At 46.0% G+C, this 27,776-nt stretch overlaps 6 protein-coding genes across 8 annotated transcripts; 4 read left to right on the forward strand and 2 right to left on the reverse strand.

Moving 5' to 3' along the window:
• Window positions 1-561: 561 nt before the first annotated feature.
• On the reverse strand, window positions 562-6,343 carry LOC131282776 (uncharacterized). The gene is made up of 8 exons (XM_058312317.1): window positions 6,120-6,343; window positions 3,257-6,045; window positions 2,813-3,023; window positions 2,685-2,752; window positions 1,954-2,610; window positions 1,378-1,877; window positions 988-1,307; window positions 562-912 (listed from the first exon to the last, which is right to left on the reverse strand). Exons 1-8 carry the CDS (start codon window positions 6,219-6,221, stop codon window positions 679-681), a joined length of 4,881 nt encoding a protein of 1,626 aa, XP_058168300.1. The 5' UTR covers window positions 6,222-6,343; the 3' UTR covers window positions 562-678.
• Window positions 6,344-9,013: 2,670 nt separating this feature from the next.
• LOC131286662 (NEDD8-conjugating enzyme Ubc12) lies at window positions 9,014-10,302 on the forward strand. Of its 2 annotated transcripts, none has more exons than XM_058315649.1 (5): window positions 9,014-9,080; window positions 9,243-9,517; window positions 9,592-9,725; window positions 9,802-9,969; window positions 10,055-10,302. In XM_058315649.1, exons 2-5 carry the CDS (start codon window positions 9,409-9,411, stop codon window positions 10,193-10,195), a joined length of 552 nt encoding a protein of 183 aa, XP_058171632.1. In that variant the 5' UTR covers window positions 9,014-9,080; window positions 9,243-9,408; the 3' UTR covers window positions 10,196-10,302. The 2 variants fall into 2 exon arrangements, with proteins under 2 accessions (XP_058171632.1, XP_058171640.1); XM_058315657.1 differs by having other exon boundaries at window positions 9,024-9,080; window positions 9,240-9,517.
• A 1,534-nt stretch (window positions 10,303-11,836) lies between these two features.
• Window positions 11,837-14,491, forward strand: LOC131294169 (cilia- and flagella-associated protein 52). The gene is made up of 5 exons (XM_058322213.1): window positions 11,837-11,900; window positions 11,972-12,855; window positions 12,924-13,102; window positions 13,173-14,001; window positions 14,081-14,491. The coding sequence occupies exons 1-5, from the start codon at window positions 11,837-11,839 to the stop codon at window positions 14,489-14,491; spliced, it is 2,367 nt and encodes a 788-aa protein (XP_058178196.1).
• A 724-nt stretch (window positions 14,492-15,215) lies between these two features.
• Window positions 15,216-16,900, reverse strand: LOC131281218 (putative serine protease K12H4.7). The gene is made up of 2 exons (XM_058310482.1): window positions 15,799-16,900; window positions 15,216-15,734 (listed from the first exon to the last, which is right to left on the reverse strand). The coding sequence occupies exons 1-2, from the start codon at window positions 16,898-16,900 to the stop codon at window positions 15,322-15,324; spliced, it is 1,515 nt and encodes a 504-aa protein (XP_058166465.1). The 3' UTR covers window positions 15,216-15,321.
• A 1,679-nt stretch (window positions 16,901-18,579) lies between these two features.
• LOC131281216 (guanine nucleotide-binding protein subunit beta-1-like) lies at window positions 18,580-22,458 on the forward strand. 2 transcript variants are annotated; one of them, XM_058310480.1, is made up of 2 exons: window positions 18,580-19,592; window positions 19,748-22,458. In XM_058310480.1, the coding sequence occupies exon 2, from the start codon at window positions 19,828-19,830 to the stop codon at window positions 20,848-20,850; it is 1,023 nt and encodes a 340-aa protein (XP_058166463.1). In that variant the 5' UTR covers window positions 18,580-19,592; window positions 19,748-19,827; the 3' UTR covers window positions 20,851-22,458. The 2 variants fall into 2 exon arrangements, with proteins under 2 accessions (XP_058166463.1, XP_058166464.1); XM_058310481.1 differs by having other exon boundaries at window positions 19,759-22,458.
• Window positions 22,459-26,192: 3,734 nt separating this feature from the next.
• LOC131281720 (guanine nucleotide-binding protein subunit beta-1) lies at window positions 26,193-27,215 on the forward strand. The gene has a single exon (XM_058311066.1). The coding sequence runs from the start codon at window positions 26,193-26,195 to the stop codon at window positions 27,213-27,215; it is 1,023 nt and encodes a 340-aa protein (XP_058167049.1).
• Window positions 27,216-27,776: the final 561 nt, after the last annotated feature.

The raw sequence follows: 27,776 nt of genomic DNA on the forward strand, positions 1-27,776 counted from the left end.
TCGAATCTGTTTTGATTTGTTTGGGACTCTATTTGATTCGATTCTGACTTGATCCTAAACTGTTTGAATCGACTCACAATGATTTGAGTCGAATTAGTCACATAACTAGTCGATCTAGAGACAATGTAATTGATTTAAATTTACTCAAATCGAACGCTGGGTAGAATGTCCATTGGACATAGATTGAGTTTTTTGCGCGATTTGCAAGTTAGACAGCTTTGTCTAACCTTTTGTCGTGGATGAATCACGGCGCGATGAAGCTGTGGAACGTTGGTGACGCACTCTCCTGCGATGAAGCACAATTATTCCGGAAAAATAGTGTTGCTAAATGAAATTTGCCACTTCCATCGTGGGCTAAATGGGATGATTTATGCAAAAAAATGACCACAAGGATGATTGTTTTGCACAAATACTCCGGACTCCATCATCTGACAACACAATGCGTTTATAACAGCAGCTCAGAGTCGCCGCTTTCCACGGGGACGCTATCTTTTCATAGCATACGTTTTATTCATTTCCATGACAACTTTTCTTATTTTAAACTCAATTCATGTCTTTCGAATTTGAGTAACAACAATTTTATTCTTATTGAGTATAATCAAAGTAAAAATGAGCTAAAGTGCAGAAAACCAACTAACCATTCAACTAACACCAGTCTGAATCGTAAATCCCAAATTCTCAGCTCTTCATTCGAACAATTTCAGCGTTCGCTAACCGTACGATGCGATTGAAGTCAGTCTTCGTGTAAGCGCGCCAGAAATTCGACCTGGACCAAACCAACGCCGGATAATTCGGGCTTTGGACACCGTGAAATAGCCTAGCGATTGTTCTGCCGCTGAAATTGTTTTCCGGGTAACGGCATATCATCGTGCGAATGTCCGCTATCAAGCGCTCGTCGGTTGTATCGTCAGGCTGGGGAATAATCGAATTAGGTGAGATTGGTATCACTAATGCATTGGTTGAGCAATGTCTTCCGACAATTCTTACCTCTGGAACGATTTCCACATGTTCTTTGCTAATGTCGGTAATGAAGTATTCTCGAACGATTTTTTTCAGCTTCTCGGATGGGCCGGACGGACAATCCACACGACAAACGGGATGAATGCTGTTGAAGCTAACCGAGTTTAGTGCGTCTGAAATGTACTGCAACTGCGCCAGCTGGGTACGTTCCTGGCTGGTTACGCGTTCGTACAGTGTGTCCAATGTGCGATCTAGCTCATCGTCCGTTAGGTCACCCGGTGCACGCACCCGGAACCCTAAGTTTGAGAAGCTCACCGACAAAGGGGAACGTTTCCGAACGTTGTTTTCTGCAAGTAAACACACGATTTTAATAAAAGCGCCTCATCTCAATAACCTTTCCTGTGAAATTGCCATTACCAGTAGTCCATTCGAGATTTTTCAATTGATATTTTACGACGCCACTGTCCCATCCGATTGCGGCAGCCACATCTATCACCGGAAACTCAATGAACGTAGATGTGGCATGAGAAATCCCCCGCTTAAGATCGAGCGCAAATGCCATTGCTAACGGGGGACACTCTTTTGCGGCCATTCTAAGTGGTCGGATACCACTGTACGACATTATCTTACACATGCAGTAGGCAGGGCTAAGCGCTTGGATGTATTTCTGTTCGTGCAGCTCAAGGTAACAGAGAAAAGTGGCAATATTTTCCTCCGGAATATCGAGCTGCTGGACGGTGGATTCGATTGAGAAGCATATCTCGTGCCCGGGACACAATCGTTTCCCGCCTTTGTGGTGTAAATGTCCGTTGTTTTTCCGTTGAACTTCGTTGACTGCGGTATTATCGTCGAATTCGACATCCCAATCGATGCCATTGATTGCTTGGATTTCTTGTTGTAAATCGTTAGCCAACTGCCTGTCGAAACAATAGAACAATATAAACCAATTAAAAACAGCTAATTAAAAGAGCTCACATCGGTGAAGACGCTTACGGATTTTTAAAAATTTGCGCGCATGCACAAGGTACAAAGATCTTCTGCAAAAGCTTGCGAATCACATGTCGATCAATTGAGTTCGCAAAAATAAAGCGTCGTAGTTCATTCCTGTCATTACCACGATTGTCCAGAAAAAGGTGGCAGTGTGAAAGCAGCCCATCGCGTCCCGCGCGACCCACCTCCTGCACATAGCTCTCAAAGTTCTTCGGCATGTTGTAGTGAATGATAGCACGTATATCCGCCTTGTTGATGCCCATTCCGAAAGCGATGGTGGCCACCACGATGCGCAGCTCCCCACTCATGAATGCGTTCTGTATTGTCCGTCGGCGAGACGCGGGCATGCCAGCGTGATACGGTTCCGCGACGTAATTCATCCTTCTACGTTTATTAGTGTTTGCTTCGGCCGCAGCACGAGCTGCATCCTGGAAGCAGGTGCGAACGAACGTAGCCACCCGCTCGCAATCATCACGCCGTGTACAGTACACGATGATCGATTGTAGGGAATTGAAACGTTCTGAAAGAAGCAGCTCCACCAGAGCCGTGTCTCGGTTTGGGTCGCGTGAAACGGTTAACAGTAGATTATCGGGCAGCGGAATATCGCTGATGATGCCGCTCAAACCATCCGGTATGGCCAGATGAGAAACAATACTTTGTCTGAAAACGTAAAATACAATTTCGATTGGTTTTCGATTAATCTCAATCGAAACAATAATATATTGGCATCATACCGCGTTTGTACTGTAGCCGTGGCCGTTAGTCCTAGAATTGTTCTTACACCCAGTTTTTCTTTTAAAACCTGCGGTAAATAAAACAGAACGTAAGATGATGCTTTTACTCTTCCGGTTCATACCATTACCTTGCAGATCATAAGGTAACTTGGTCGAAAATTATGACTCCACTGGGACACACAATGAGCTTCGTCGATACATGCAAACGCTATAGGTGGCAGCTCACGAAGCAGTGAACCGAAGCCGGTCGATTTCTCCCCCGCAACGACTGCTTCCGGTGAGATCAATAGCACATCCACTTCGCCTGCTTTGATTGCCGCCATCGTACGATCGCGAACTCTATAAGAAGATGAAAAACGATTGGAAAGAATACTTGTTTTTTTCTCTGCATGGCTAATTCTGAAACAAGTTTTAAAGTTTTGAACTTTTTCTGAACTTCTCAATATCAAATAAAATAAAAATACGAAATACTTGACTCTTTTTCTTAAACATTGCTGGTTAAAAATGTTTGATGAAGTCAGTTAGGTTTGTGTGCATAAAACAAAGGTTTACCAAACTCATACTATACTCACTTTGGTGTCTGGTTTGTATGTAGACAGTGGGCGTTAAGAAAATCCGGCATTCCGTGCACCTGATCCTCCATAAGCGAAACCAATGGAGAAATCACAAGCGTAATACACTGCCGCTTTTGGCGGTATAAGTACGCGGGAAGTTGATAGCAGAGAGATTTTCCCGCCCCTGTGCTAAGCGTTACAAGGGTCGACATTCCACAGAGTACACGCATCACGGCGCGCTCCTGACCGTGCCGGAAGGACTTGTGGCCAAACATTTGCAGCGTCGTGAAAACTTCCCGAGGTGTTTCGGGAAGAGTTCCATCCGGCTGTTGCTCATAAACGGGTTCGAAGGTGCCCTTGGTCCCGCGACTGACTGTTGCTTCAAGCAGGCCGGATTTCTTAAGGAAATCTTCCGGTATCCTATGACCTATGTATGCCGGTTTCGAAAACACTTTCGTTGTTTCCTTTGTCACCTCCGGTAATTCTTTTTCCAGCGACTTATCATTTGAATTGGTTGTGGTTTCTGGCTCGTCGTTCGGTTCTGTGCTTTCTGTTGGCTGTTCTTTCCACACTAAATTAGCAACAGGCGGAAGATTATCCATGCGATTTGAATGAACAACTGCCGTCTTTGATAGTGCCATCGCTTCAGCTTCCTCCAACGTAGGGAACGAAGAATCCTCCACTGCATTCTCGTCAAATGGCAGGAGTTTGTCTTCCTTCACATTCTTACACTGACGTGCCATGTGGCCGGTGCCGCCGCATAAAAAGCACGTCAAGGTTCCTCCGTCGCACCCACCCATATCCATGTCCGGACCGCTCAGAGCCGCCACCTTCTTGGCCTTCCACAGTGACTTTTTGTAGCGACTGTAATTCATCGTTTTCTTGCCCCTAACGAACACCTTTTTACGCAGGTCTACGCGCACAAAATTTTCGTTCAACTTCCCTGCTGCCATTTTCTTGCGTAACGCCGTTTCTTTGCCACTTCCAGATGGTTCTGCAGTGGATGGTTTCCCTGTAGGATCACATAAGCCCGCGCCTTGAATAAAAGTATCGGCCAGCTTTGTATCCTTCATCAGTTCTTTGATATCGAGCCGTGGAATGTTCTTAAGCCGATCGAGCCCAAATTCCGGCACATACTCCTCGGGTTCTTCTTGTTCGCCACTCGATTGTGCCTCACTCGTGGCACTTGTCTTTCGCCGTTGAGCGACTGCTTTTGACTTCCGACCCTTGGACGTAGATGGCTTCGATGTACCCGGGCTTAACTTCGGAGAGATAGGTGCCGGTTTTCCCTTAACTCGTGGAGTTTTCCGTTGTTTCGCCGGGCCAATACTACGTGAACGACGAACTTGTTTAGGCTTATGGACTGTTTGTTCTTCCTGTTGCCCTTGATCAGAATCTCCCGTTTCCGAAGGTAACGACTCATCATCCGCTTCATTTGGCTTCATCCCGTAATCGGGATCCTTATCGTCATCATCGCTGGAAAATTTCGCCTCAACCGCATTATCTTCGGCGAGTACTTCTCGGTAGCTGGCAACCTTCGCGCTTGCACGGGTTGATCGAGCGCGTTGTACCACCGTATTTAATTTGGGTTTATCCATTACTTTCCTATGCGTTGATTTTTGTTTCCCAGTTTTCGTAACTTTCTTTGCGACACGTTTTTGTCGTTGCACGGGCTCCTTTTCGTTTTCTTTTTCGTTCTGGGGATCATTCTCGGTGGCCTTCAGAATCGGCTGCGGTTCGCCTACCGGCTTCGGTATATCTTTCTCTTTGATTTGCTTTTCCACCGGGCTTCGATTGATGGCGGTGAAGATCTTACGTTTTTTCGCAATGTGCATCATCCCAGGGGACGTTTTGGTGCTCTCGTCTTCCGAATTCTCCACCACTCCATCAGAATCCGACTGCACAGTCCGATCGTATACCGTATTTTGAACGACTATTCCATCGGTTGTTTTGCTATCAATCGGAGGCTCCTTGCAGGAAACACTCAACGACGACATACCAAAGCTTGATGATGAGGCGATTGAAGTCAGATTGATGTTACGAAGCCCATAGTTGGTCGCGCGCTCCTCGGTGGGAAGTGTAGATTGGTTAGATAAACTATTTTCCACTTCACCGGTGGAGCGCCGGTTAATCCATCTTTCGTCTAACTGATTCATTGGTTCGGTCAACGAGGGAACTGAGACTTTTTGTTCAACCTTCATACTGCTTTCCAGTTCTTTTGATTTGGCTGTGAGTAATGTCTCCAGGTCTGGGAGGGTAAATTTCGTCCCGCTTCCACTGCTGGTGATTGAACCGGAGCCATCGGTCATTCCGAAAGAGTTTCGTGACATCGATTTACGCGGGTTTCTTTTAGGAATAATCAAGCTTGAGGCAGACATTAGCTTGGTTACCTTTATGCCAACCGGTTTCGGGGGATCGGTGGGCGTATTTTTCGAAACACCATTTGGAACAGGATCCTTTTTGCGACTTTTTTCTCCCCTCCACGCATGCTGGTTCTGTTGTACTTCCTCTTCTGCCTGAAAATCCATCGCGGTGCTTGTACGACCTATGGGTTCCGTAAGCAAACTGCTCATCGATGACGTCCTTCCAGCAAGGGCGCTCTCGTTTAAAATTGACCCATTGCTGAACCTCCCTAAACTATCGCCGATTTCCTGCGAAAAGCTGGACTCTTGGGAAATTAGTGAACCATCGAAATCATCGTCATCGTCCAGCACATCCAGCAAAGTGTCCTCGAGCAGGCTGGTCTTAAGTCGGTAGTACATTTTGTAAGAATTTCGAATTTCACTCGGGGAGTCTCGTATGTCCAGCTGGTAGATCGTAAGTAAAAAGTAATCTTTAATATATGTTCATCCACTTGCGCCAGTGGCAAGTATCGGCCCACCTTAGACGGCACGCGGCCATGCTTTTTCTTAAACTCCTTTTCCCATTGCTTAACTCTGTACTTGCACTTTTGATACTTTTGACGGAATACAGGGTCCTCCATCGTGACAAGGTTGGAACAAACACTCCCTAATTCACAAGGTTTAGTGGGAAAAATAATAAATTTTAACACTACTGTTTAGTCACAAGATTTGCTCAAATGTTCGCGTACTGCACAAATTTTGCAAGTCGAATTGCTTCCCGATAGCCGACGTGCAAATTTTGTGCGGTCCCGCCAATGTGGCGGGAATAATTCAAAACAAACGGATGCCATCACTTTCTCGCAAAACCAAGTAAAAGAGATAGGTAGAGAGTGTTGTGGCTGTCAGTTTGCTGTCACACAGTGCTGCCAGCGATTCAATGTCTCTGCTGTCACTGGTAAGTTTCGTTGAGTTTTTGTTGAAAACGAAAATTAAATGTTAGATTTTTTTTAAAATGATACGTTTTGAGTTTCCATTACCTTTCAGCTAAATTTTCAATAAAATTGCTATAAGAATGTGTCATTAACTGGTCATTTGTAACAAAACTATTTTTAAATATTTTTGTGATCAAACTCAGCTAGCTGCTAGGAGCTGAACGTATCTTTCTTTTAGATTTCGCTACTTCATGGCAACACTGTTCACTGTACGAACTGACAACTAGTGATGAGAAAACTGAATCCCTACAGGGATTCGAATCTTTCGATTCAAATCCATTCTGCGATCCGGATCTCCAAATCCGAATCCCGATTTCATTTGAGGGGTCATTTGTGGAAATCGGTCAAGGAACTAACAAGCTATGCGAGAATTGACTTTTCTAACCTAAATTGCCAATCAACCTGATTTACCTTTTCGCCTCCTCGGGCGAACACTTTCCTGGTGTGGTTTTGATCAAAAACAAGAAAGTACGGTAACATCTACCTTCAACACAAATGCGCGACTTGAAAAGATCTTTCATTTAAGGGGTCAATCGTGAAAATCGGTTGAAAGAATCAATAATAATTAACAAATAGGCAGATTTTGGCTTTTTAGTAATCGAAGTTTATTAAACTTGTTCCCGGTAGAGTGCTGTCTCTTTTCCACACAATTAGTTTTCTCAAAAACTAGAAAATATGAAAAGATCTATTGTAAGACAAAGTTGTGTGTTTTGAAAGGACTTTTCATTTGAGGGGTCGTATGTACAAATCGCTTAAGCGATTATGAAGTTATTGGCAAATTAGTTATTTCAGCTGAAAATACCAACCAAGGTTTCTGCACCTACGCCTTAGAATTTCATAAACTAAGAATTACGGAAGAGTCTTTGTGGTACAGAGTTATCAGTCTTTAAAAGACCTTTCATTCGAGGTACGAAAAGAACTAATAGTATCTACTCATCTCGCTGTAGTTTTTGTTCTTGATAGTGGCATCACATTATCAACCAATGGTAATTGGCGGTGACAACTACAAACAGAGCATAAATACCCTCTTACACTCCGGAAAGTGGTGCCTCGTTAACCTTGGGGGACTTACCTTTCGAGGTGATTGCTCGGGACCGTTGTATGGAAGGAACAAGATTAGGTCCCTTAAGTAGTACTGCTGGGTTTCACCACACGATCAATCATTGATAGCTGGCGGTGTTAACCAAAACTGTGCGAAAATACCTGCCATACTCCAGAAAGTGGTCTCCTTTTGCTAGTTGGGAAATCTAAGATGTACCCCCCCTTAATCGATGGCGACCGTTGTATAAATGGAGCAGAATTGGATGCGATTGTTCTGGAGAGTATTGCCCCAATGCCCCCTCTCGTTTGATGATTTATATTTAATATCGCAACATACTTTCATCCCTCTCAAACCTATGTAGGGGTAAGCGGTGGGACTCATCATCATCATCATCATTACTTTATATCCTAATCTAAATCCCCAGAATCCTATTCAGAATCCGGTAAAAATGGTCTGGTCCTGATGAAATGGAGCCTAACTTGCAAATCGCGCAAAAAATTCAATCTATGTCCATTGGACATTCTACCCAGCGTTCGATTTAAGTAAACTTAAATCAATCGGGTACAGCACGGACTACGACCGGATAAAATCCGTTCGAATCGAGTTGTCAAAGGTCACTCACATTGAAAAGCGCGGGCAAACCTGGCTGTCAAGTTTCACTCACCTCCTCTCAAATGTGTTCATTTTACTTGCCATTTTGAATATGAACGAAATGAACTCTTTTCGCAAATCCGTTCGTTCCCGTTTGTATGGGAAGAAATCCGCGAGGTTTTAAGCCGCGGATTCTCGAAGAATTCGTACATTTGAGGGTTCTTATTAAAAAAAAGAGTGTTAATTGCTTTTCTGAGGATCCTATTTGTAATTTTTTATGAGTTTATCATCATTTTGTATAATTATTTAAATGATTACCAACGACTTCGTTTGAAAAGAAACAATCATCCACTTCACGAAAACACTTGAGCGCCTTAGGTATAAACGAAGCTGGAGGCTTCAAAGTAACCTTTGAACATATATGGTATAAACGCACAGAGTTCATTTTTCAGCGACCGTCGAACGGATATTTTCCGATCGTAGTCCGTGCTCTACCCGAATGACATTGTCTCTAGATCGACTAGTTGTGTGACTAATTCGACTCAAATCATTGTGAGTCGATTCAAACAGTTTAGGAACAAGTCAGAATCGAATCAAATCGAGTCCCAAACCAATCAAATCTGATTCGAAACCTAATTGAATCAAATCGTTGGAATCCGGCAAATGGGATTCAAATCTTTAGAATCTGTCAGATGGGATTCGAATCTTTAGAATCCGTCAAATGGGATTCGAATCTTTGGAATCCGTCTAGGGATCGAATCTTCAAATCTTCCGAATCCCGATTCTGCCAACACTACTGACAACCACACAGAGAAAATTATAAAATATTGTAGCGATCTCTGGGAAAAAGGGAGACAAACAAGTTTCAGACGAACGTAAATATTACCAATTCGGGAATTTGCGAATGCATACTCTAGTTACTGACAATTCATTTCATAAGCATAAGCAGTGCGCCCGCGGATGGGTTCCAAATTTGTAACAGTGTTTTCCTTTCTACTCCTCTGATTCAACAACGCCACTGTTTGTATACGAAGCAGAGTGTTACGACGGAAGTCTGCAGCAGATACCAGCGAACCAACCAAATCAACATCGTTTTACGTTGGAGCTGCTGGCGGAATTTCGCAGCGCTGTGGAAATTATTGTTTTGAAACCTACTGGTCGCTTCGTCGTCAGCAAACAGGAACGCAACAATCAGTGGTTACGATGATTAAACTATTCTCGCTGAAACAACAAAAGAAAGGTGGCGAAGCGACACCGTTGGCTGGGGGACAGAAGAAAACTTTCACCGCCGCACAACTAAGGATTACCAAGGGTAAGGGCTGGTACATTTTGATTTTGCGCGTGATTCCAAAGATTACTCTTCTATGCGTTTAATCAACTCGATAGATATCAATGAGCTGAACCTCCCCAAGACTTGTGCCACCGAGTTTCCGGACCCGGATGATTTGCTCAACTTCAAGCTCATCATCTGTCCGGATGAAGGCTTTTACAAGGGAGGTCGTTTCGTGTTCAACTTTAAGGTATAACTCTCGAACGTCGTGCGTTTTGTTTGTATGTTCTTCATAAATGATTCTGAAATTTTCTACCAATTTGCAGGTTGGACCGAACTACCCTCACGAGCCGCCGAAGGTCAAATGTGAAACTCAGGTCTACCATCCAAACATAGACCTTGAAGGAAACGTGTGTTTGAACATTCTGCGCGAAGACTGGAAGCCGGTCTTGACGATCAACTCGATCGTGTATGGATTGCAATACTTGTTCCTGGTACGTTTAAATGTGCATGTTGGCTTAACAGCGTGATAAATCGATACTCTCAAACACATTTGGCTAATTACGCTAAAATTCACAGGAACCAAACCCTGAAGATCCACTGAACCGAGAAGCCGCCGAAGTGTTGCAAACGAACCGACGTCTATTTGAGCACAACGTTTTCAAAGCCATGCGCGGTAGTTACATTGGGGCAACCTACTTCCAACGCTGCCTCAAGTGATATATAAATTCGAAATTAACACTTAAATGTTGCGTTTATTTAATTATTCTTACGATTGGTGGGCGCTATTATATAGACTTTAATTATAACTAAAAACCACGATGAAGCGATCCAAAATGGGCCGACAATGGTGCGAAGCTAATTCTACCGATCACAAATAGCGACAACAACATAAGAACCTATTTTGTTCCGTAAAAAAAAAACAAATCAGATAATTCCGGAAATGCAGTCACGAGACACCATGGACACAGCAGTGTTCGTTTCTCGGCAAGATGTAGCATCATGTTAGGCCTTGTAGCATGTGATTGACGAAGCAGTGGACAGAGAAACCGAGAGAGAATTAGAACGAATATTACAGGAAACGGAAAGCACCTTGTTTAGATATAGGAAAAAACAGGATGCAGCTCAAACCATGTAAAGACGATTCAGAACTATACACAGGCCATGCAAAGGATGGGTGTACGGCTAAATAATCGGCTGCGTGAAGATGGAACCGCATAAGCATGAAATCTATTGAAACAGCAGTTCAACACTTGAATCACTTTTATCTGTACATTATCTAACTAGAATTTGCTGATTTTTCCCTCCTGAGTGGAAGCCACCGGAAAAGTTCACTTTGTTACTCGTGCGCCAGCAGTTTCGCGTCCGTAGCACAGCTTTACTCTATCAATTAAGGCACAATTCATCGGAGGGTTCTTTGCCATTCAAGTAGAGTGAAACGGTCGGGTAGTGTTAGTGGATGGTGCAGGAGCAGCTAAATTCATGCAACATGTAGCGCAAAATTGGCATGTAGCTAAGTTACTCTAGCGATTAGAGCGAAGTTTATATCCCCCCTTCAAGCCAAGAGTAAATGTAACAAGAAAAAAAAAACATAATAAACGCATAGGAAAAGGCAGGACATTTTGCAGTTCTTGTTGGTCCATCCCAGGCCCCAGAGAGGAAGGAGTACCTGGTAAGGTCGTGCTGAATCCCGGATCTTTTACTAGCTGCCCATTGCCAACTGCAGAATAAAGACCAACAGACAAATGGATACAAAAAAGGTGAACGATGAACCTGGAAATGGAAATGAACATTTGCGTACACAAAAACATAGGTTAACGAAAAAAAAAATAAAGTAAATAATGAATCCAAACATCAAAGATTGACCAGTGTCCATAAGTAATAAGCTAGAGAAAGTTTTATTTGAACTCTGTAATCAGTAATGAGTTTGTATCCATTCATTTACATGCTTATTTTTCCTTTGAGTTATTTTCTCAACACTAGTTTTCCAGCGCACTCTATTTCCTATAGGCAGATGTGCCATCATGTTGCCAAACACGTTGTCCGTTCGAACAGAATTATCGATTGGCAACCAATTGTTAAAAAATACATAATTTTATCGGAACACATTGAAGGAAGAACTAGACCACCTGTTGAACTCCCAAAGTTGCGAATTTTCCTACGAAATAACAACGAGAAACAAACACTCTGTTCGTTCGTTGCTAGGCCAACCAGTAACATTGGTAACGAGCGGTTACTATGTAAAAAGGCTTCACAACTAGCTAGCAAGCAAGCTGGTCATGCACCTCAAATGCATTCGATTCAATATTATTGTAGGTTGTGCATGAATCGCGCTTTGCTAGCAAATCTAACGAGAAAAGCATGTCCATCGAGGAGCCAACGGAAGTGATTAATTTGGAACCCTCCGCCATAATCGGATTCGACGGTAAATAATAATTTAAATACTTAATGTTAGAACTTGCATTTTTTTTAAAAACCACCGTTCTTTGCTTGCAGGTCATGTCGTGTGCGGTTTGCGCGTCCATCCTGATCAGCGCCATTTGGTGTTTCCGCTGGGCAATGAAATCTCCATCTACGAGCTCGCTACCAACAAGCAAACTTTTCTGCGCGGCCACACGAACACTATCTCCACGCTGGATATCTCCACCAGCGGGCGTATGGTTGCTTCCGGGCAGTCAAACCACATGGGTTTCCGGGCGTACGTGATTGTGTGGGATTGGGAGAGTCGCAAGGAGATCTCGCGCTACGAACTACACCGGGTGCGTGTTCAATCGCTCTGCTTCTCATCAAATGACCAGTTCCTGGTAAGTCTGGGCGGAAAGGACTGCGGTTCGATCATCGTGTGGGACATCGAACAGCGTAGCGCCATCTGTGGCACGATCGCGACGAAGGAAACGACCGGCGACGCGACGAAGGTGTGCAGTCTGAACAAGCGCTTCACGACGTTCGTTTCCGGTGGGGATCAAAATTTGCGCGTATGGAACATTGACCGTGAGCGGAAACGGCTGACTGTGCAGGACGTTGCGGTTGGCAAACTACGCCGGGAGTTCACCGGAATGCGCATCTCGCCGAACGACGACACGCTCTACGTGGGCACGATGAGTGGGGACATCGTGAAGATCAACCTGAACTGCAACCCAAATCCAAGTGTGCCGTCGCAAGATAAAATGCCAGTGTTGCTTGGATGCTTCGGTAAGCACAACGCACGTAAACCACCCGGCAAGGACTGCGAGAAGTATCACTACGGTGTGCGCGATTTGCTACTGCTGCCCGACGGAAAACTCATCATTGGCGCCGGCGACGGAACGATCGATCTGGTGCAGGAACGGAATGCAAATTTCAAAACTTACCGTGGACCAACATGGCCAGAGCTTAAATCGGTATGTAGTGGAGATTTGATGTTTGAGATTTGAAACGATAATACATCATACACACGTGTTCTTTTTAGTTGCATTCTACAAAAATCGATGGTGTCGTCACATCTCTGCAGATTGTCCATGGGAAAACTCTGCTCATTGGAACAAATGGATGTGAAATCTACTCGTTGGAGTTGGCGAATTTTTCATCGAGTCTTAGATTACTTAAGACATGTCACACGAATGCCGTCTACGACATAGCTTTTCCTTAGTAAGTTCTTTACATCCTTTTCGTGCTTGTTATTTACAGAATTAAAACGCGTACCCTCTAACCTTTACAGCAACTTTTCGCTAGTCTTTGCCACAGCGAGTCACGAATCGATCCGCATATGGTCCACTTCGAAAATGCAGGAACTGTTACGGATCGTCGTGCCCAACTTTGCCTCCTCGTCGATCGTTTTTAGTCGCGATGGAAAAAGTATCATCTCGGCGTGGAACGATGGAGTGATCCGCGCGTTCACCCCGCTGACCGGGAAGCTTATCTATGCCATCCCGAACGCCCACAACAAGGGCTGCTCGTCAGTGGCGGTCACGAGCAACGGGAAGATCGTAGTAAGTGGTGGTATTGAAGGTCAGGTGCGCGTGTGGAAAATCGATCCGTACGTGCAGAGTTTGATCGGTGTGCTAAAGGAACACTACGGTCCGATCGAGTCCGTCCACATCAACAACTACGACACGGAGGTAGTGTCCGCCTCGCGGGACGGATCGTGTGTGATATGGGATTTGATTCGGCTCACCCGCAAGCACGTGATCTTTGCGCACACACAATTCATCGCGGCCCAGTACTTCCCAACCGGGGTGCAGATTCTTACGGCCGGTTCGGATAAGCTAATCGGTTACTGGGAAGCGTACGATGGAAGCCTCGTGCGCGAAGTCGAAGGATCCAAATCCGGGCCGATCAATGCGATTGACATGAACATGATGGGTGAGTATTTTGTTTCGGCGGGTACGGACCAGATTGTGCGACTGTGGAGCTACCAGCTGGGTGTGGAGGTTGCGGTGGGCATTGGGCATGCCAGTGCCATCACGTCGGCCCGGTACAGCCCCAATGGAAAATTCCTCGTAACCGGTTCGAGTGATGGAGGCATTTTTGTCTGGAAGGTTCCGGAGGTAAGCTGATTATAAGGAGAATGTTTCACCATTGCAAGATAGAATTTCTTAAACGTTGCGTTTTTTCTCTTGACACCAGAAATTCCACATTAAAATACCTGATGAAGACACACCACGCACCAACGACAGGAACTCTGCCTCGTCTACGAAAACAACGGCAAAGCTGGCGCACAACAGTTCCTCTCAAACTGGTGGCTCGCGAGATGGTTCGCGCAAAACGACTCCCCTGTCGTCGGGAGCACGTGTGGCCCCTACCAGCAGGAGTCGCAATGCCAACGAAAACGTTCGCCTACTGGAATCGAGTCGCTCTAATCGTTCCAGTCAAATAGCCGAGTGCCCGGCCGTGGACCCTAACGCCCAGCCGACGATCGATCCTTGCGTGGACACGGCCTCACTTGCCGATGATCAGGAACAGTGGGAAACCCGTTCGCAGCATTCGTCGGTGAGTCAGATCCAGCTTTCGCAAGAAAAGGAACAGGGACGTAACTAATCGATGGACTGAATGGTAGCATTTTTACAGTTTTTAACATTACTTTCTTTGGGCAATGGAGAAAGAAAAATTATTTGTGTAGATGTTTATATTTAACTTTACAACCCTGTATTCACAAACACTATATTTGGAATTTGTCAGTAAAAACATTCGAAATAAGTTTGATCTCATACGATATTGTCTGATTTTGAAAGAGAGAAGAATTGTAAAATTATTTCAGGAACCGTAAGCATGAGTTGTCCTATTTTCTCCAGTTATGTAAACGATATTAAGCCTAGCTTGGATTGGAATCAGTTCAATTTTAAACCGGCAGTCGCTTTTCTACTCTAAAAGAATTTGTATTCGGTTTTTGAATGTTGTTAGCAAGATTTATTTTCACTTTTAACTTTATTGAATAAATAAAAAATGATACTCAAAACAACTACAAACATTACAAACGGAAGCCTGTACTGCCACATTACTTCTGCGTAATGAGTTGATGCCTTTTTTAACCGTGGATAATTGACTCAACGAAGTATCAGGCATGCACGAACAACAAAGTATGGTTTACGTTTTTTCTCATGGACCGTAATATTTAAGTAGTTGCAATAAAAATAATTATCGAGGTGGTACATTTAAACTTAATCTGGTTGTGTTAAGTCTATGAGACCTTTATTCCATCCCGCTGCAAGGTACACGTAACGACGGTACCAGAAGCCGTTGCAGTTCAGTATGATGTAACAACATATGTATATGCTATATAACCTTCGTATTCTGTTGTTGCTTCGTTGTAAAATCCCACATTAGATAACACCCTATGGCTTTGAAAAGTTAAAAGTCCTCTTTCCAGTTTACATGGCTAGTAGATTCGTAATGAAGGTATCGATCTCCAACCGTGCCTGTTTCAGCTGAGGAAAGTCGCTATCTTTCGGTTCGTACATGTTTGCGCAGTGTGCTGTCCCGTCGATCAGAATGGTTGGTGTATGTATGTCGTTGCTTTCGGTTAGTCCCAACCGATGCCACGGATCAATGTTCCCATGCACGTACAGGACGTTTGTGGTGGCCGGATTCAGCGCGCCGTAGTTTGTGTTGGTGCGGTAGATGGCTCGTGCGAGCGACTCCGCTCCAAACCGTGCACCGTAAATGTCGGCGCACTGGCGCACGAAAAACTCGACCGGAAACCGGTCACCGAAGACCGCATCCGGGTCGTTGGAGGTTTGATAGAAACCGAACTCGTTACATGTCTGGTACGTCCACTGGCGGGCTGTAGAGAAAAAGGTCGATCGTCTTATCTTTCCAGTTGTGATAATTAAAAAATAGAAACTTACCACCACTAGCAACATCCGAGTCCCAGGAGACGTTCTGCATTTGAAGGACGGTCTTATCGTATACATAATCGAGGCAACTCTGCTTGCTCTGCTCCAGCAGCATCCGGTTGACTTCGGCCAAACGCGTTACTGGTGCCCCGATAGTTTGGTTGGCCATCACATCGCACACCTCGTCGATCGTAACGGTGGCGTGTGGACTATTGTCCTTATTGTACTGAACAACGCCGGCGAAATTACTTGCAATTGCTTCGAACAAACTGGACACATCGAGCGGGTTGGCGATTGATTTTTCTACCGGATCGCACAACTGGAACTTATCGTTCAGTGTCCTTTGCCCGATCATATGCTTCAGCAGCGTTTCCACTTGCTGCATGCCACTCTTGACCGAGTCCACACACTCCGTCGAGTAGCGACCGAGCGAGCGGACAACCGTGTCGTAGTACTCGATGAAATCGATCTTTGCCAACAATGGTCCACTGGAGCTGATCGAACCGTGTACCAGCGAAGGATACTTTTCCCTCAGCCACGCCGCCAGCGACCCTGGATAGGAACCACCGAACGCGATCCACTTGTGGTCTTGTGGATTCAGGTCATACTTTACGTTCATGCCCACTATGAAGTAGGCCAAGTCGGCCAGTGCCTGCTCGGAGGTGAGGTAGGCAAGATTTTTTGTGGACAAATCATCGGTGGGATGGCTTTTGCCGTAGAAACGATGCTCAAGCTGGAAGCACAGGGCGCCATGTTTTTCCGCGTAATGGATCCACGCTCCTTCGTGCATCCACCGAGCCGTGGCCTCACCTTCTCCGCCGATCATGAGAAACACAGGAGCATTTGTATCGGATGCGTTAAAAAACTGGTCGTTCACGAAGTACCGCTGTTTCCAGGTGGCTCCATTGGTAGGATCATTGTGGTCGAGTATTTGCTCGAACCACAGATCGGGGGTATCATTCAGTTTACCGCTGTACAAAGACGATTCCGTTGTTCGGCTCGGTTGATCGCTTCCAAAAGATTTACCACGCCAAAACTGGCGCAATCCGTTCGCCTGGACGATGAGACTACACAAACTTAAAATGACTACGATGTTCACGGAGCACTTTGCCATCGTACGCAGATCGGGGGTTATTCACCTTCCGGAACAAAAGGTTGTCTATCAGACACCGAAGCAGGACAAGCCGTCCGGACCAGTCCGTGTGACCTGAGGGGAGGACGATAAGCAACTGAATTCCTTACGATGACCACTGGATGGATGTTGCTGAGTTTCGTATTCCCCGACGGACACTTAAACAAAACACAGTTGATAACTGCTATCAGGCTATTTTGCGTTTTATTTTTTCACTCTGCGGTTTTCAACCATTCGTATGTGTGCTACAAAAGAGCTTGCATGCTAATCCAATTTGTGACCAGCGGTCAGGTCATTCAATTGTTTCAATCGTTGGGTAATTTATAATGTGGCTATTTATGCTGTAGAAAACGAAAATAGGTTCTGCTGATATAATACATATCTGCTATGTAACATTGACTGTTATGAAATCTTATTTAAAAATTATAGTTGTTCAGTTCTTCTAACTGTAGAATTAATACCTATTATGAAAAACGCCGAATTCACTATAAATCTCATCCAACCGGATTAAGTAAAACGATTTTTTCAAATTTATCCGCGCATTAACTGGCCGCGTACGTACTGGCTGCGTTGTTGGGTAGATTTCAAAGTACATAGACTTTCTGAGGTAAAGGCAGTATAGCCGGTCACACTTTTACTTTGTTTCACAGCTTTGGTAGACACGTAAATAAAAAAAGTTCGATGCTAAATATCAGACGCAGTTTTCTTAGTCTTAAAGATCCCTTAAAATTACATGAAGTGTAAAATGGACTAAAGTTTTTCTCTACAACAAAGGACCCTTCGGGTATTGATGTGTCAAATCGTGGAATTCAACTTGCGGAGCAAGTAAAGATGGATGCGCAGAGATCAATGTTCTGCAAAAGAGGCTTTACCTTTCGAATACTTTTCATTTGAAAGATGATTTGTAAAAACCGATGAAAGAACCGAAACTTTACCTAAAAATTGGTTATTTCAGTCGATATTTTTGACTTATTACTATCGGCCTAGTGATGGGCAAAATGATTCCCTCTGCCGGAACCGGGTACGAGTGGGTCCCAACATTTTGGAAGCGAAAAGCACGACTGCAGCAGTAGTTTTGCTCAACGCACATCGTAGAGGGAGTGGAAACATCATCGTCGTCCAATTAAATGCAAATAGATGGTGTAGCAGTCGGATGCAGAGCAATTGCTAGTAAAAATTAGCAGCTAAGCGAGTTCGCCTGCGCTATACCGTCGTTTGCCTGCGAGCTAAGGTGGTGAGGTTTCCTCAAAAAGGTTTGTGGCAAAAGAAAACAGTGAACGAAGCAGAAGAAAGTGCATTTTCATCTGCATCTTTCGTCGTCGCAAGCGCTGCGACGGGGAAAACATAATTCAGCTAATCGATTTTCAAGGTACCCCAGTGTCTGCTCCACAAGTTCGATCCAAAGCCTGCGGTTGTGTGAAAAAAAGTAAACCAGCACGAAACGGGCCGACTTCGCTCAGCAGTTTCGGGGCGGGCGTATCAAAATCGTGATCGCTAAAATCGTTCCAGAATCTGCGCTTATATACCGTGTAACATAAGTCATCAGCGCGTTATCATCTCACGAACCGACCCTTGCGCAGGGGGTTAGCTGCGGAACAGGACCGCGGCGGGGCGACAGGAACGGAAATTCGCCGCACTCACATTCATTCGCGCAGCGAAGAGAACGGGTGGTGTCGTCATCCGCGCACGGGTAATTCGTCCGCAATTTACCTGTTTTTCCAGCAACCCTCGCGCACGGTCGTTGTCGTTCGGTGGGACGATATATTGCGGAGGTGCGGATTCCGTTTCGACGGTTGGTGGAAAATAATCTTCTCTATCCTTAAATTATCATCCCAAGTGCAGGGTTCGGAAGGAAGTTCTACGGTGCGTTGAATAATCCCTCGACCGCGCATTAGAGTTTGTGTGTGTGTGTGTGTGTGTCTTGGCTGCGCTGGAGTAGCGAGGCGAAAAAAGGTGCAGAGAAAAAAAAACAGTCGACATTGAACGATAGTGATGAAGTGAATACTGCGGGTGCGCAAACGAGTACGAACGATCGCCACTCGCGTGTGCGCGAACAGATCAGCGCTTCGGTTGTGTGGTTGAGTGTGTTGTTTGTCTGTTTGTTTGGTGTGTGCGTTAGCGCATCCGCTTGTGGGGCAGTGTTTTTCAGTTTGTTCGCCGCTGCACAACGACCGAGCCGGGCGGAAGGGTGTGGAAGAGGATTGGGGAGAGAAAATAGTTGATCCCATAAAAAAGTGATCAAAAGCCGCGGTTTAACAAGTGGAGGCAGCATAAAAAAAAGATCCTCGGCAGGTTACAAGTGTTCAGTAGGTTTCTAGAGTGATTTTACGGCGAAACAGCAGAAGAAAGTGCGTTATCCATTCGCATGTAAAGCGTTTTACCCTTGTAACATATCCCTCGCTTAAATGTGCAACGCACGGTGCGCCAATTGAGAGCAAACGCTTAATTGATCGACCGAGACCACCGACCCTATCCTCCCCGCCTCCCCGTTCGCCTACACACGAGATCGTCGTTATCATCTTGCGCGGGGGCTCATCATTGCGTGAGTGCGTGCGTGCGTGCGTGTCTAGCGTCAGCCAAAGTCAACAGTGCACCGAGAGAACAAGATCGAGAGTGTTGGTAGCCGCAGACACCGAGAACAGCGGCCCTCTAGAAACAGCGAGAATCGTTTAAGGTACGCATTATATGGGGGACTTTGAGAAGCATCTGTGAACCGCTGTGAATACAATAGAGTCTGACGATGATCTTGTACGTTTGTTTTTCATTATTTTTTCCCTCACCCTTCCAATTACCTCTTCCCTTTATCTTTTTTCTCTGGACGAATCGTAGCGCAACTACAGGCGTGTACGGATACATCGTTTCACACGGCCAGCAAAAGCGTTGTAGAACGCTGTAGAAAATATTAAAAAATGAATGAAATCGAGTCACTCCGGGCCGAAGCGGAAACGCTCAAGAATGCCATTCGTGACGCAAGGAAGGCTGCCTGCGATACCTCGATCCTGCAGGCGACGGCACAGCTGGAAGCGGTGGGAAGGATTCAGCTGCGTACGAGACGCACCCTGCGCGGTCATCTGGCAAAGATCTACGCCATGCACTGGGGTAGCGATTCGCGCTACCTGGTGTCGGCCTCGCAGGACGGCAAGCTGATCGTGTGGGACTCGCACACCACGAACAAGGTACATGCGATCCCTCTGCGCTCGTCCTGGGTGATGACGTGCGCGTACGCCCCGTCCGGGAACTATGTTGCCTGCGGTGGTCTGGACAACATCTGCTCGATCTACAACCTGAAGACGCGCGAGGGCAATGTACGCATTGCCAGGGAGCTGGGAGGCCATACGGGGTATCTGTCGTGCTGTCGCTTCCTGGACGACAACCAGATCGTGACCAGCTCGGGCGACATGTCCTGCGCCCTGTGGGATATCGAAACGGGCCAGCAGACGACCTCGTTCCAGGGGCACACCGGCGACGTAATGGCCCTGTCGGTGGCACCGCAGAGTAAAACGTTCGTTTCGGGTGCGTGCGATGCGAAGGCGAAGCTGTGGGACATCCGCGAGGGTCAGTGCAAGCAGACATTCCCGGGGCACGAGAGCGACATCAACGCGGTCACCTTCTTCCCGAACGGGCACGCGTTCGCGACCGGCTCGGACGACGCCACCTGCCGGCTGTTCGACATCCGCGCCGACCAGGAGCTGGCGATGTACTCGCACGACAACATCATCTGCGGCATCACGTCCGTCGCGTTCTCCAAATCCGGCCGGCTGCTGCTCGCCGGCTACGACGACTTCAACTGCAACGTCTGGGACACGATGAAGGCAGAGCGGGCGGGCATTCTGGCCGGACACGACAACCGGGTGTCCTGCTTAGGGGTCACGGAGAACGGTATGGCCGTCGCGACCGGCTCCTGGGACTCGTTCCTGCGCGTGTGGAACTAGAAGGCGCGTACCGAATGGTGTTACCACTGGGCGCGAAAACAAACCCTTCCAGAGAACATTGAGACCAAGAGACCGTGCACTCGAGGTCGCCGGCGTCGGCGTTACCGTTCGATTAGTATGCTTTCCATTTTAACCTTTCTACACTCCCTCCCGATCATCTTTATACCGCGCACAAGCTTTACTTTGTGCGGAAGTGCGCACTCCCGACGGGGCGAGGCCTGTAAGCACCATAATTTTAGTAGACACATTCAAAGGCCGCCTGCGTCACAGCAGACAGGCTACACTAGTGCACTCGGTTCAGCTACCGACATATGATAGAGTTGGTAGTAGATACTGAACAATATGAGCTGATGTTGAAAACAAAACTCGCACACTGCACGTGCTTTGCTTCCAGTTATTTTCTTCCCAAATTGGGATCGCTTTTCTCTTGGTTTAAAGCTATTGATTTTTATTACGTGTCTTTGTCGATGTACAACTGTGCATCAAGCGGCACACACCGAAACCGATTGCACATACATATTTTGATCGAACAGAACAATCTGATTCATCCGTCTTGGGACGGTATAGATTGCACTCCACTGCTTCTGCGAATAACGACGGAGGCACCCGCACTTGGCATAAAAGGAATCAAAAAGTTGAATATCTTTGGTGAGTATCTCTAGTGTGCGTGTTGCTGCCACGCCGAGATTGAAACACCAAAATGACTAGCATTTGCAACTAAAAAAATTACAATCTAATCTAAAACAAACAATCAAACATACACACAACAATCTTTACCAGAAATGTGAGCTTTTACCATTAAAAAAATTGTTGTATTTTTTTATGCAATTGTATCTGTATTAACACCAACTACGGGGGTTCTAAGTTTTTTTTTGTCGGTAAATTTTGTTTTTCAACAAACGCGGGAAACGGGCGCGGCGACCAGTCTCACACCACACGTTAAGTCGCCAGCGGGCGTTAGTTAGTAACCATAAATAAGTAAATTGTTTGCGATGGCGCCCCGCAACGCGTATTAAGTTACATGTACGTTGTTTTTAGGCTAGTATTTAAGTTTTATTAACTCTCCTACTTTCGATCTTTGTCGTTCGACGTTCCGTTTCGTGATGGACACAGGGGAGAAGTAGCGAGACGGCAGCCAAATGTTTTTTTTTTCTCGAGAGGAAGCTAATGAGGGCGGTAGAAGGAAAAAATCGCGTGTTGCTGGTGAACATCGATTGGCTTAGACTGTGTAGCTAACACTAAAGAAGCAACGAAGTGGAGTGCTTAGGGATCCGGTAGGACAATTTTGCCTTATCACAGCAATTGAAAGGGATAATTTATATCGAGAAGCATACTTTGAACGATCATTCTGGTTCAACGATCATCCATCAACAAACCACGCATGGCAAGACGGTGGAGAGTGTTGTTCAATTTCGAGTAGAAATGAAACAAAAAACATTACAAAACGAAAAAACATTTCCTTAGTACTACGTAGGAACGCAACATACTAGCGGTAGATAATGGTAGGAACGATAGCCAAGATTAATAAAATGAACAGTCGCACAGATTAATGTTTTAAACCACTTTTCAGCTATTTAAACAACTTGTTTCTCTGCCTACACCATGTACCATGTTATTAGTAATGATTAGTAACATATACAAAAGAAAACACCAACCGAAAAGTACGACCTTCACTCCAGGTTTTGCGAACGCGGGATGCATAGAAAACTGTGGAGGACAGTGGTTGTCGTTTTAGCCCGTTGCGAAGTGTAATTGTTTCGTAAACGTTCGTTCAAAATTCATAAATAAATAAAGTCTCATATGTGTATATCTATGACCCTAGCAAACAAAGTGTGTGAATTTTTTTTCGTTACTACATCGTTCAAATTTATTTTCCATTTCATGCTTTCTTCATAAGCGATTTTAAAAAAATTATGGTCTACATTACATGCTATCAAACAGTGAAATGTAAATTAAAGATGATAAGTTTTGTGTAAGTTTTGACACCTTCGTCAAGCAAGACTAGAGAAAATTGCATATTTGTACATACATTAGAAATTTGGAATGTTTTCATATAAAATTTGGCATTTTATACACAGACTAAGTTGTATTCAATTTTTCTTAATAATACTACAAAATAGGTACTTTTTCCAGCATAAGAAGTAGCCAAACAAGATTTTACTACCTCTTCATAAGAAAACAATTATCGCATTTTGCAGCAAAAGTATCTCCGGCGACTGGAAGAGATAGAGCACGAGAACAAATGTTGCAGTTCTTTCGCATTGCTACTAGAACATGTTGTCTTTCAACAGGTGTTTAACTTCCGACGTAACACAAACCACCACAGCGGACGATGATGGATTTGAATTGAACGTTTTTCCTCCCGGCACAATAACTGTAGATATGGCGAGTATAGGTAAGGTTCGAAATAAATCCAAAAGCTTATAATTAAAATAAAAGGATACTTTGAAAGAAAAAAAATGGTTTCAATGAAATAGACCTAGAAAGTAGTATTAGATATACGAAAGTCGAAACGACACCGACAACTCAAGCAAACTGCCGTAACATTTGAGACAATTTCAATTTGAATGCGAAAGAAAGAACCAGCATTCCTAGCAGATGCCATGATAGGAGCATCAAGTATCTTCAGTTCTCCATTCGCTTTACGGTTGGTTTTAGTTGCCTCTCCCCAAAATTTACTCCAACGCTACCAAGAAGCTACAATTGTCCTGCCGTGCTGCGATAAGAGTTCGGAAGCCTTTGGACATCCAAGAGACATAGAAAGAGAACAAGAGAGAGAGGAACCCCCGTTGGCTGGAAAATCGTGAGCGAGCGCCCGGAAAACTCCAAACGCAAGATGTCTACGCTCCGGAAAATGCTTGTCGTCATCGCCCGATGGCCTTGGTACGGTTGGTCGTGGCGCTGAGAGAGCGAGCCGGGAAAATCGGGAGCGAAAAACTCTGACCAGCGAACGGCCTCGTCGATCCGTACCCAGTTGCTCGGGGAGTGTTTCGTTTTTTTACTGAGTCACGGAAAAGTCGCAGCCACGGTACCGCGGACGAGAAAATTGCTATTTTCCACCGTATAATGTGCATTCAGTAACCGAATAGTGTATGAAAATTGACCACATCGTAGTGCAGTGTACGGGTAGGTGTTATCCAGCGGGAAAATCGAAAACTGTGCCCACCAGGACGTGATAAAGTTTTTGCACAGCCACCGAGGGTGTGGAAAAATTTTCCAGCACAACCAAGGGGTGTTCCTCGGTGTTTATGTTAGAAAGTAGTAGCTTCAGTTTTGGATTATATTTACAACACTCATCTGTTAGGATAAATGTTAGAAGGAAATTACCCGTTTTTCCTGTTTCGATTTTTTTTCACAAGTACTGGCACGCCCCAACGGAGCAAAGTGTTCATCTCCCCGTTCGCTAGATTCATGCGGTCATTCATTTTCCACTGTGCGCGCGCGTCGTCGGTGGTAGTGTGGTTGCGTTTCTTGCTGACAGTGTGGTAGTAGCATACTACTATACATACGTCATCGGAAGTAGTATATGCTACTATACACATTGTTAATGAACGGTTATGTTGGGGGGATTTGTGAGAAAGTAACGGTTCGCGATTGGGGTTGGTTGCGCGGGCAAGAACGAGAAATTGCAAGTTATCTGACACAATCTCCACGGAAGAACGAAAGGGAATGCGTGATATGCTGGCAGGTTCACTCTCCACTGGAGTGTCGCGGTTGAAAAAAAGGGGGATATTGAATTTTCTATGCGTGCACAGAGTTAACATGGAACCGTGATGATGTAGTTGGGATTTAGTCCAATGCAACAGTGCTAATGGCGAGCAGCACTTGTGGGTGAAGTTTGTTTGGTGATTGACCCTATTTGAATGGAGATACAAGTTTTTGTTCTTTTGTTGAATTAAACTTTTGCACAACGAGAAAAGAAACAGGACCCACCGATGAGGTCAGAGTAGAGAAGATACAACCCCGATATAAAATTTGTTTTCTAAAAGTAGGGTAGTGGTCGCCGAAACAATTACAGACAATAAGTGAAAAAAACCCCAAAAGTTATTGTAATACTTTTTATCGTGGTTTATTGATCAAAGAAAAAAACGAAGTTCTCATATGAAAACCTTTTCCATCGAAAACGTGTGGATGTGCATTAGGTTGCTAAATAATTGGTGTCTATTATTTTTCTATTTTGCAGTCGGTGTAATAATCTAAGTTAAACGAAAAAGAAAAACAGACAGCCGAATCGGATAAAAATAAGTGTTTCGATAAATTATCCAAGCGAAAAAAGGGAAGTTTTTGCACACAGTGAGAGCAATCGGTTGGTTTTTCGGGGAGCAGTCAGAAAACTGCAGATAATCGATAAATTGGTGTGTTAAGTGTGAAAAAAGTGGCATCCGCTACCGCCCGAGAGAAAGTGAGTGAATACGGCAGGGAGACAGAGAGAGAGAGAGCCAGAGAGAAACGACGGGCGAGAGAAAAAGGAATAGAGAACGCGAATGGTGATAACGCTGCGGAAGGGATAGAGATAGCATTGGTCAGGTGAAGATAGCAAACTTACCCATTTACTATCTTCCAGCTTCACATGCTATCTTTATCGAGAGCTAGAAACACCAGGGTGAGAGAGAAAGGTGTGGAGTAGTTGCGCGGGAGGCGGAGGTGAGCTTCCGGTGGGGGCGACAAAAGTGCGACAGAAGAAGAAGAAAAAATAAACGGGAGAGTGAAAGAGAGCGTGCGTGTGTCTGTGTGCGTGTGTGTGCGAGAGAGAGTGAGAGCTGTCGCGTCGCGTCGAAGGAAGGCTGTGAGAGGCGAAAAATTTTGCATGAATCCTGGAAAGCGACCGGAAACGACGTCTTCTGTTGCCGTGCTGCTCTCGTATCATCAGCTCCTCGACTAGGCCGCTTCTTCTCCGGCAAAAGGTAAAGCTCAACCCTGCACGGTAGAGGAAGAGGTTCGGTCAGACGGATCCGTTCTCCACTTCCATCCTGCGAGACGGGCAGGGCAGCTACAGTGCAGCAGCACTAGCGCAGCATCGACCGTACTATCCTTAGGCGGAAGCGGATAACTGGACTGGACCCAACAGACCATTCCCTGCAGACGTGTCGGGCTGGTCCAGCAGGCCTGAAGGAACAAATCCATTGCTCTCCGGTATAGACGTGAATCTTCCTTTTTTTTAATTGTCCTGCGGAAGTCCACACCAAGCCAGTTTCTCCAGGTGTGAGAGCGCACAAGGGTAGCAAGTCGGCACCATCACCTAGGGATACCTGCTTTGGAGTGGCACCTCATTAGCATATCTAGTAGGCGGGCATCGTCGAAGGCAACCCACTAGCGAACAACATCTATCAGCCAGCAGCAACATGAACGAGCTGGAAGCGCTACGGCAGGAGGCGGAAACGCTGAAGAACGCCATCCGCGATGCGAGGAAGGCGGCCTGCGACACGTCGCTCGTGCAGGCGACGAACAATCTCGAACCGATCGGGCGAATACAAATGCGCACACGGCGCACCCTGCGCGGCCATCTGGCAAAGATCTACGCCATGCACTGGGGCAGCGACTCGCGCAACCTGGTGTCGGCCTCGCAGGACGGCAAGCTGATCGTATGGGACTCGCACACCACGAACAAGGTGCACGCGATCCCGCTGCGCTCGTCCTGGGTGATGACGTGCGCGTACGCCCCGTCCGGGAACTTCGTGGCGTGCGGTGGCCTGGACAACATCTGCTCGATCTACAACCTGAAGACGCGCGAGGGCAACGTGCGCGTGTCGCGGGAGCTCCCGGGTCACACGGGTTACTTGTCGTGCTGTCGCTTCCTGGACGACAATCAGATCGTGACCAGCTCGGGAGACATGTCCTGCGGGCTGTGGGACATCGAGACGGGCCAGCAGTGCACCTCGTTCCTCGGCCATACCGGCGACGTGATGGCCCTGTCGCTGTCGCCGCAGTTCCGCGTGTTCGTGTCGGGGGCGTGCGACGCCTCGGCGAAGCTGTGGGACATCCGCGAGGGTCAGTGCAAGCAGACATTCCCGGGGCACGAGAGCGACATCAACGCGGTCACCTTCTTCCCGAACGGGCACGCGTTCGCGACCGGCTCGGACGACGCCACCTGCCGGCTGTTCGACATCCGCGCCGACCAGGAGCTGGCGATGTACTCGCACGACAACATCATCTGCGGCATCACGTCCGTCGCGTTCTCCAAATCCGGCCGGCTGCTGCTCGCCGGCTACGACGACTTCAACTGCAACGTCTGGGACACGATGAAGGCGGAGCGGGCGGGCATTCTGGCCGGACACGACAACCGGGTGTCCTGCTTAGGGGTCACGGAGAACGGTATGGCCGTCGCGACCGGCTCCTGGGACTCGTTCCTGCGCGTGTGGAACTAAAACCGTTCGCCCCCGGCTTTCCGCTGAATATTCGCTACTACCACGCGCGCCAGCATGACCACACACGGTCATGGGGGCAAGGTGGTTTCTGGCGACATTCCTCACAAATCACAACCGGCACAAGGGTCAAACCAAAAACAAAACAAAAACTCAAATAATGGACCAGAATTAGGCACAGGTTTTGTTCATGGAACACTCTCCAATGGAAAGTACCCTACGTTTTTGCTTTTCAAATGATACCAGATCCATTGAGGTAATCCTGTATTTTGGGTTTGTTCGTTTAAGTCACAGTTTTGTTGGAACTATTTCAGTACCTTTTGCAAATGTTGCCTTCTTTATTCCCTGCCGGTGCAAGTAGTCACTTCACTTTCCGACTGTTATGGCACTGAACAGTTCCATTGCAATAGCCTAGTGTACTAAAGGACTGTGCATCGTCAGTGTGTAATGTTTTGGCTCATTTGATCTCACTTTCCACTTGCCATTTAACACTTGACAGCTGTTGACAGATATTGGACGGAATTTCCAAATCAACCGCATTAAGTCGGTGTCATGAGGCAATTT

This window comes from Anopheles ziemanni, chromosome 2 (assembly GCF_943734765.1).
Source record: "Anopheles ziemanni chromosome 2, idAnoZiCoDA_A2_x.2, whole genome shotgun sequence".
Lineage (NCBI taxonomy): Eukaryota > Metazoa > Arthropoda > Insecta > Diptera > Culicidae > Anopheles > Anopheles ziemanni.

Excerpts from the sequence above, each read along its gene's own strand:
- LOC131281720 (XM_058311066.1), top strand. The coding sequence starts at position 26,193 with ATGAACGAGCTGGAAGCGCTACGGCAGGAGGCGGAAACGCTGAAGAAC.
- LOC131281216 (XM_058310480.1), top strand. The coding sequence starts at position 19,828 with ATGAATGAAATCGAGTCACTCCGGGCCGAAGCGGAAACGCTCAAGAAT.
- LOC131282776 (XM_058312317.1), bottom strand. The coding sequence starts at position 6,221 with ATGGAGGACCCTGTATTCCGTCAAAAGTATCAAAAGTGCAAGTACAGA. Across the intron at positions 1,878-1,953 it reads GCGCAAATTTTTAAAAATCC|GCAGTTGGCTAACGATTTAC; the intron begins GTAAGCGTCTTC and ends TTGTTTCGACAG. Across the intron at positions 913-987 it reads ATGTGGAAATCGTTCCAGAG|CCTGACGATACAACCGACGA; the intron begins GTAAGAATTGTC and ends ATTATTCCCCAG.
- LOC131286662 (XM_058315649.1), top strand. The coding sequence starts at position 9,409 with ATGATTAAACTATTCTCGCTGAAACAACAAAAGAAAGGTGGCGAAGCG. Across the intron at positions 9,518-9,591 it reads ACAACTAAGGATTACCAAGG|ATATCAATGAGCTGAACCTC; the intron begins GTAAGGGCTGGT and ends TCAACTCGATAG. Across the intron at positions 9,726-9,801 it reads GTTTCGTGTTCAACTTTAAG|GTTGGACCGAACTACCCTCA; the intron begins GTATAACTCTCG and ends ACCAATTTGCAG.
- LOC131294169 (XM_058322213.1), top strand. The coding sequence starts at position 11,837 with ATGTCCATCGAGGAGCCAACGGAAGTGATTAATTTGGAACCCTCCGCC. Across the intron at positions 12,856-12,923 it reads CATGGCCAGAGCTTAAATCG|TTGCATTCTACAAAAATCGA; the intron begins GTATGTAGTGGA and ends TGTTCTTTTTAG. Across the intron at positions 13,103-13,172 it reads TACGACATAGCTTTTCCTTA|CAACTTTTCGCTAGTCTTTG; the intron begins GTAAGTTCTTTA and ends TAACCTTTACAG.
- LOC131281218 (XM_058310482.1), bottom strand. The coding sequence starts at position 16,900 with ATGGCAAAGTGCTCCGTGAACATCGTAGTCATTTTAAGTTTGTGTAGT. Across the intron at positions 15,735-15,798 it reads CTCGGATGTTGCTAGTGGTG|CCCGCCAGTGGACGTACCAG; the intron begins GTAAGTTTCTAT and ends TTTTCTCTACAG.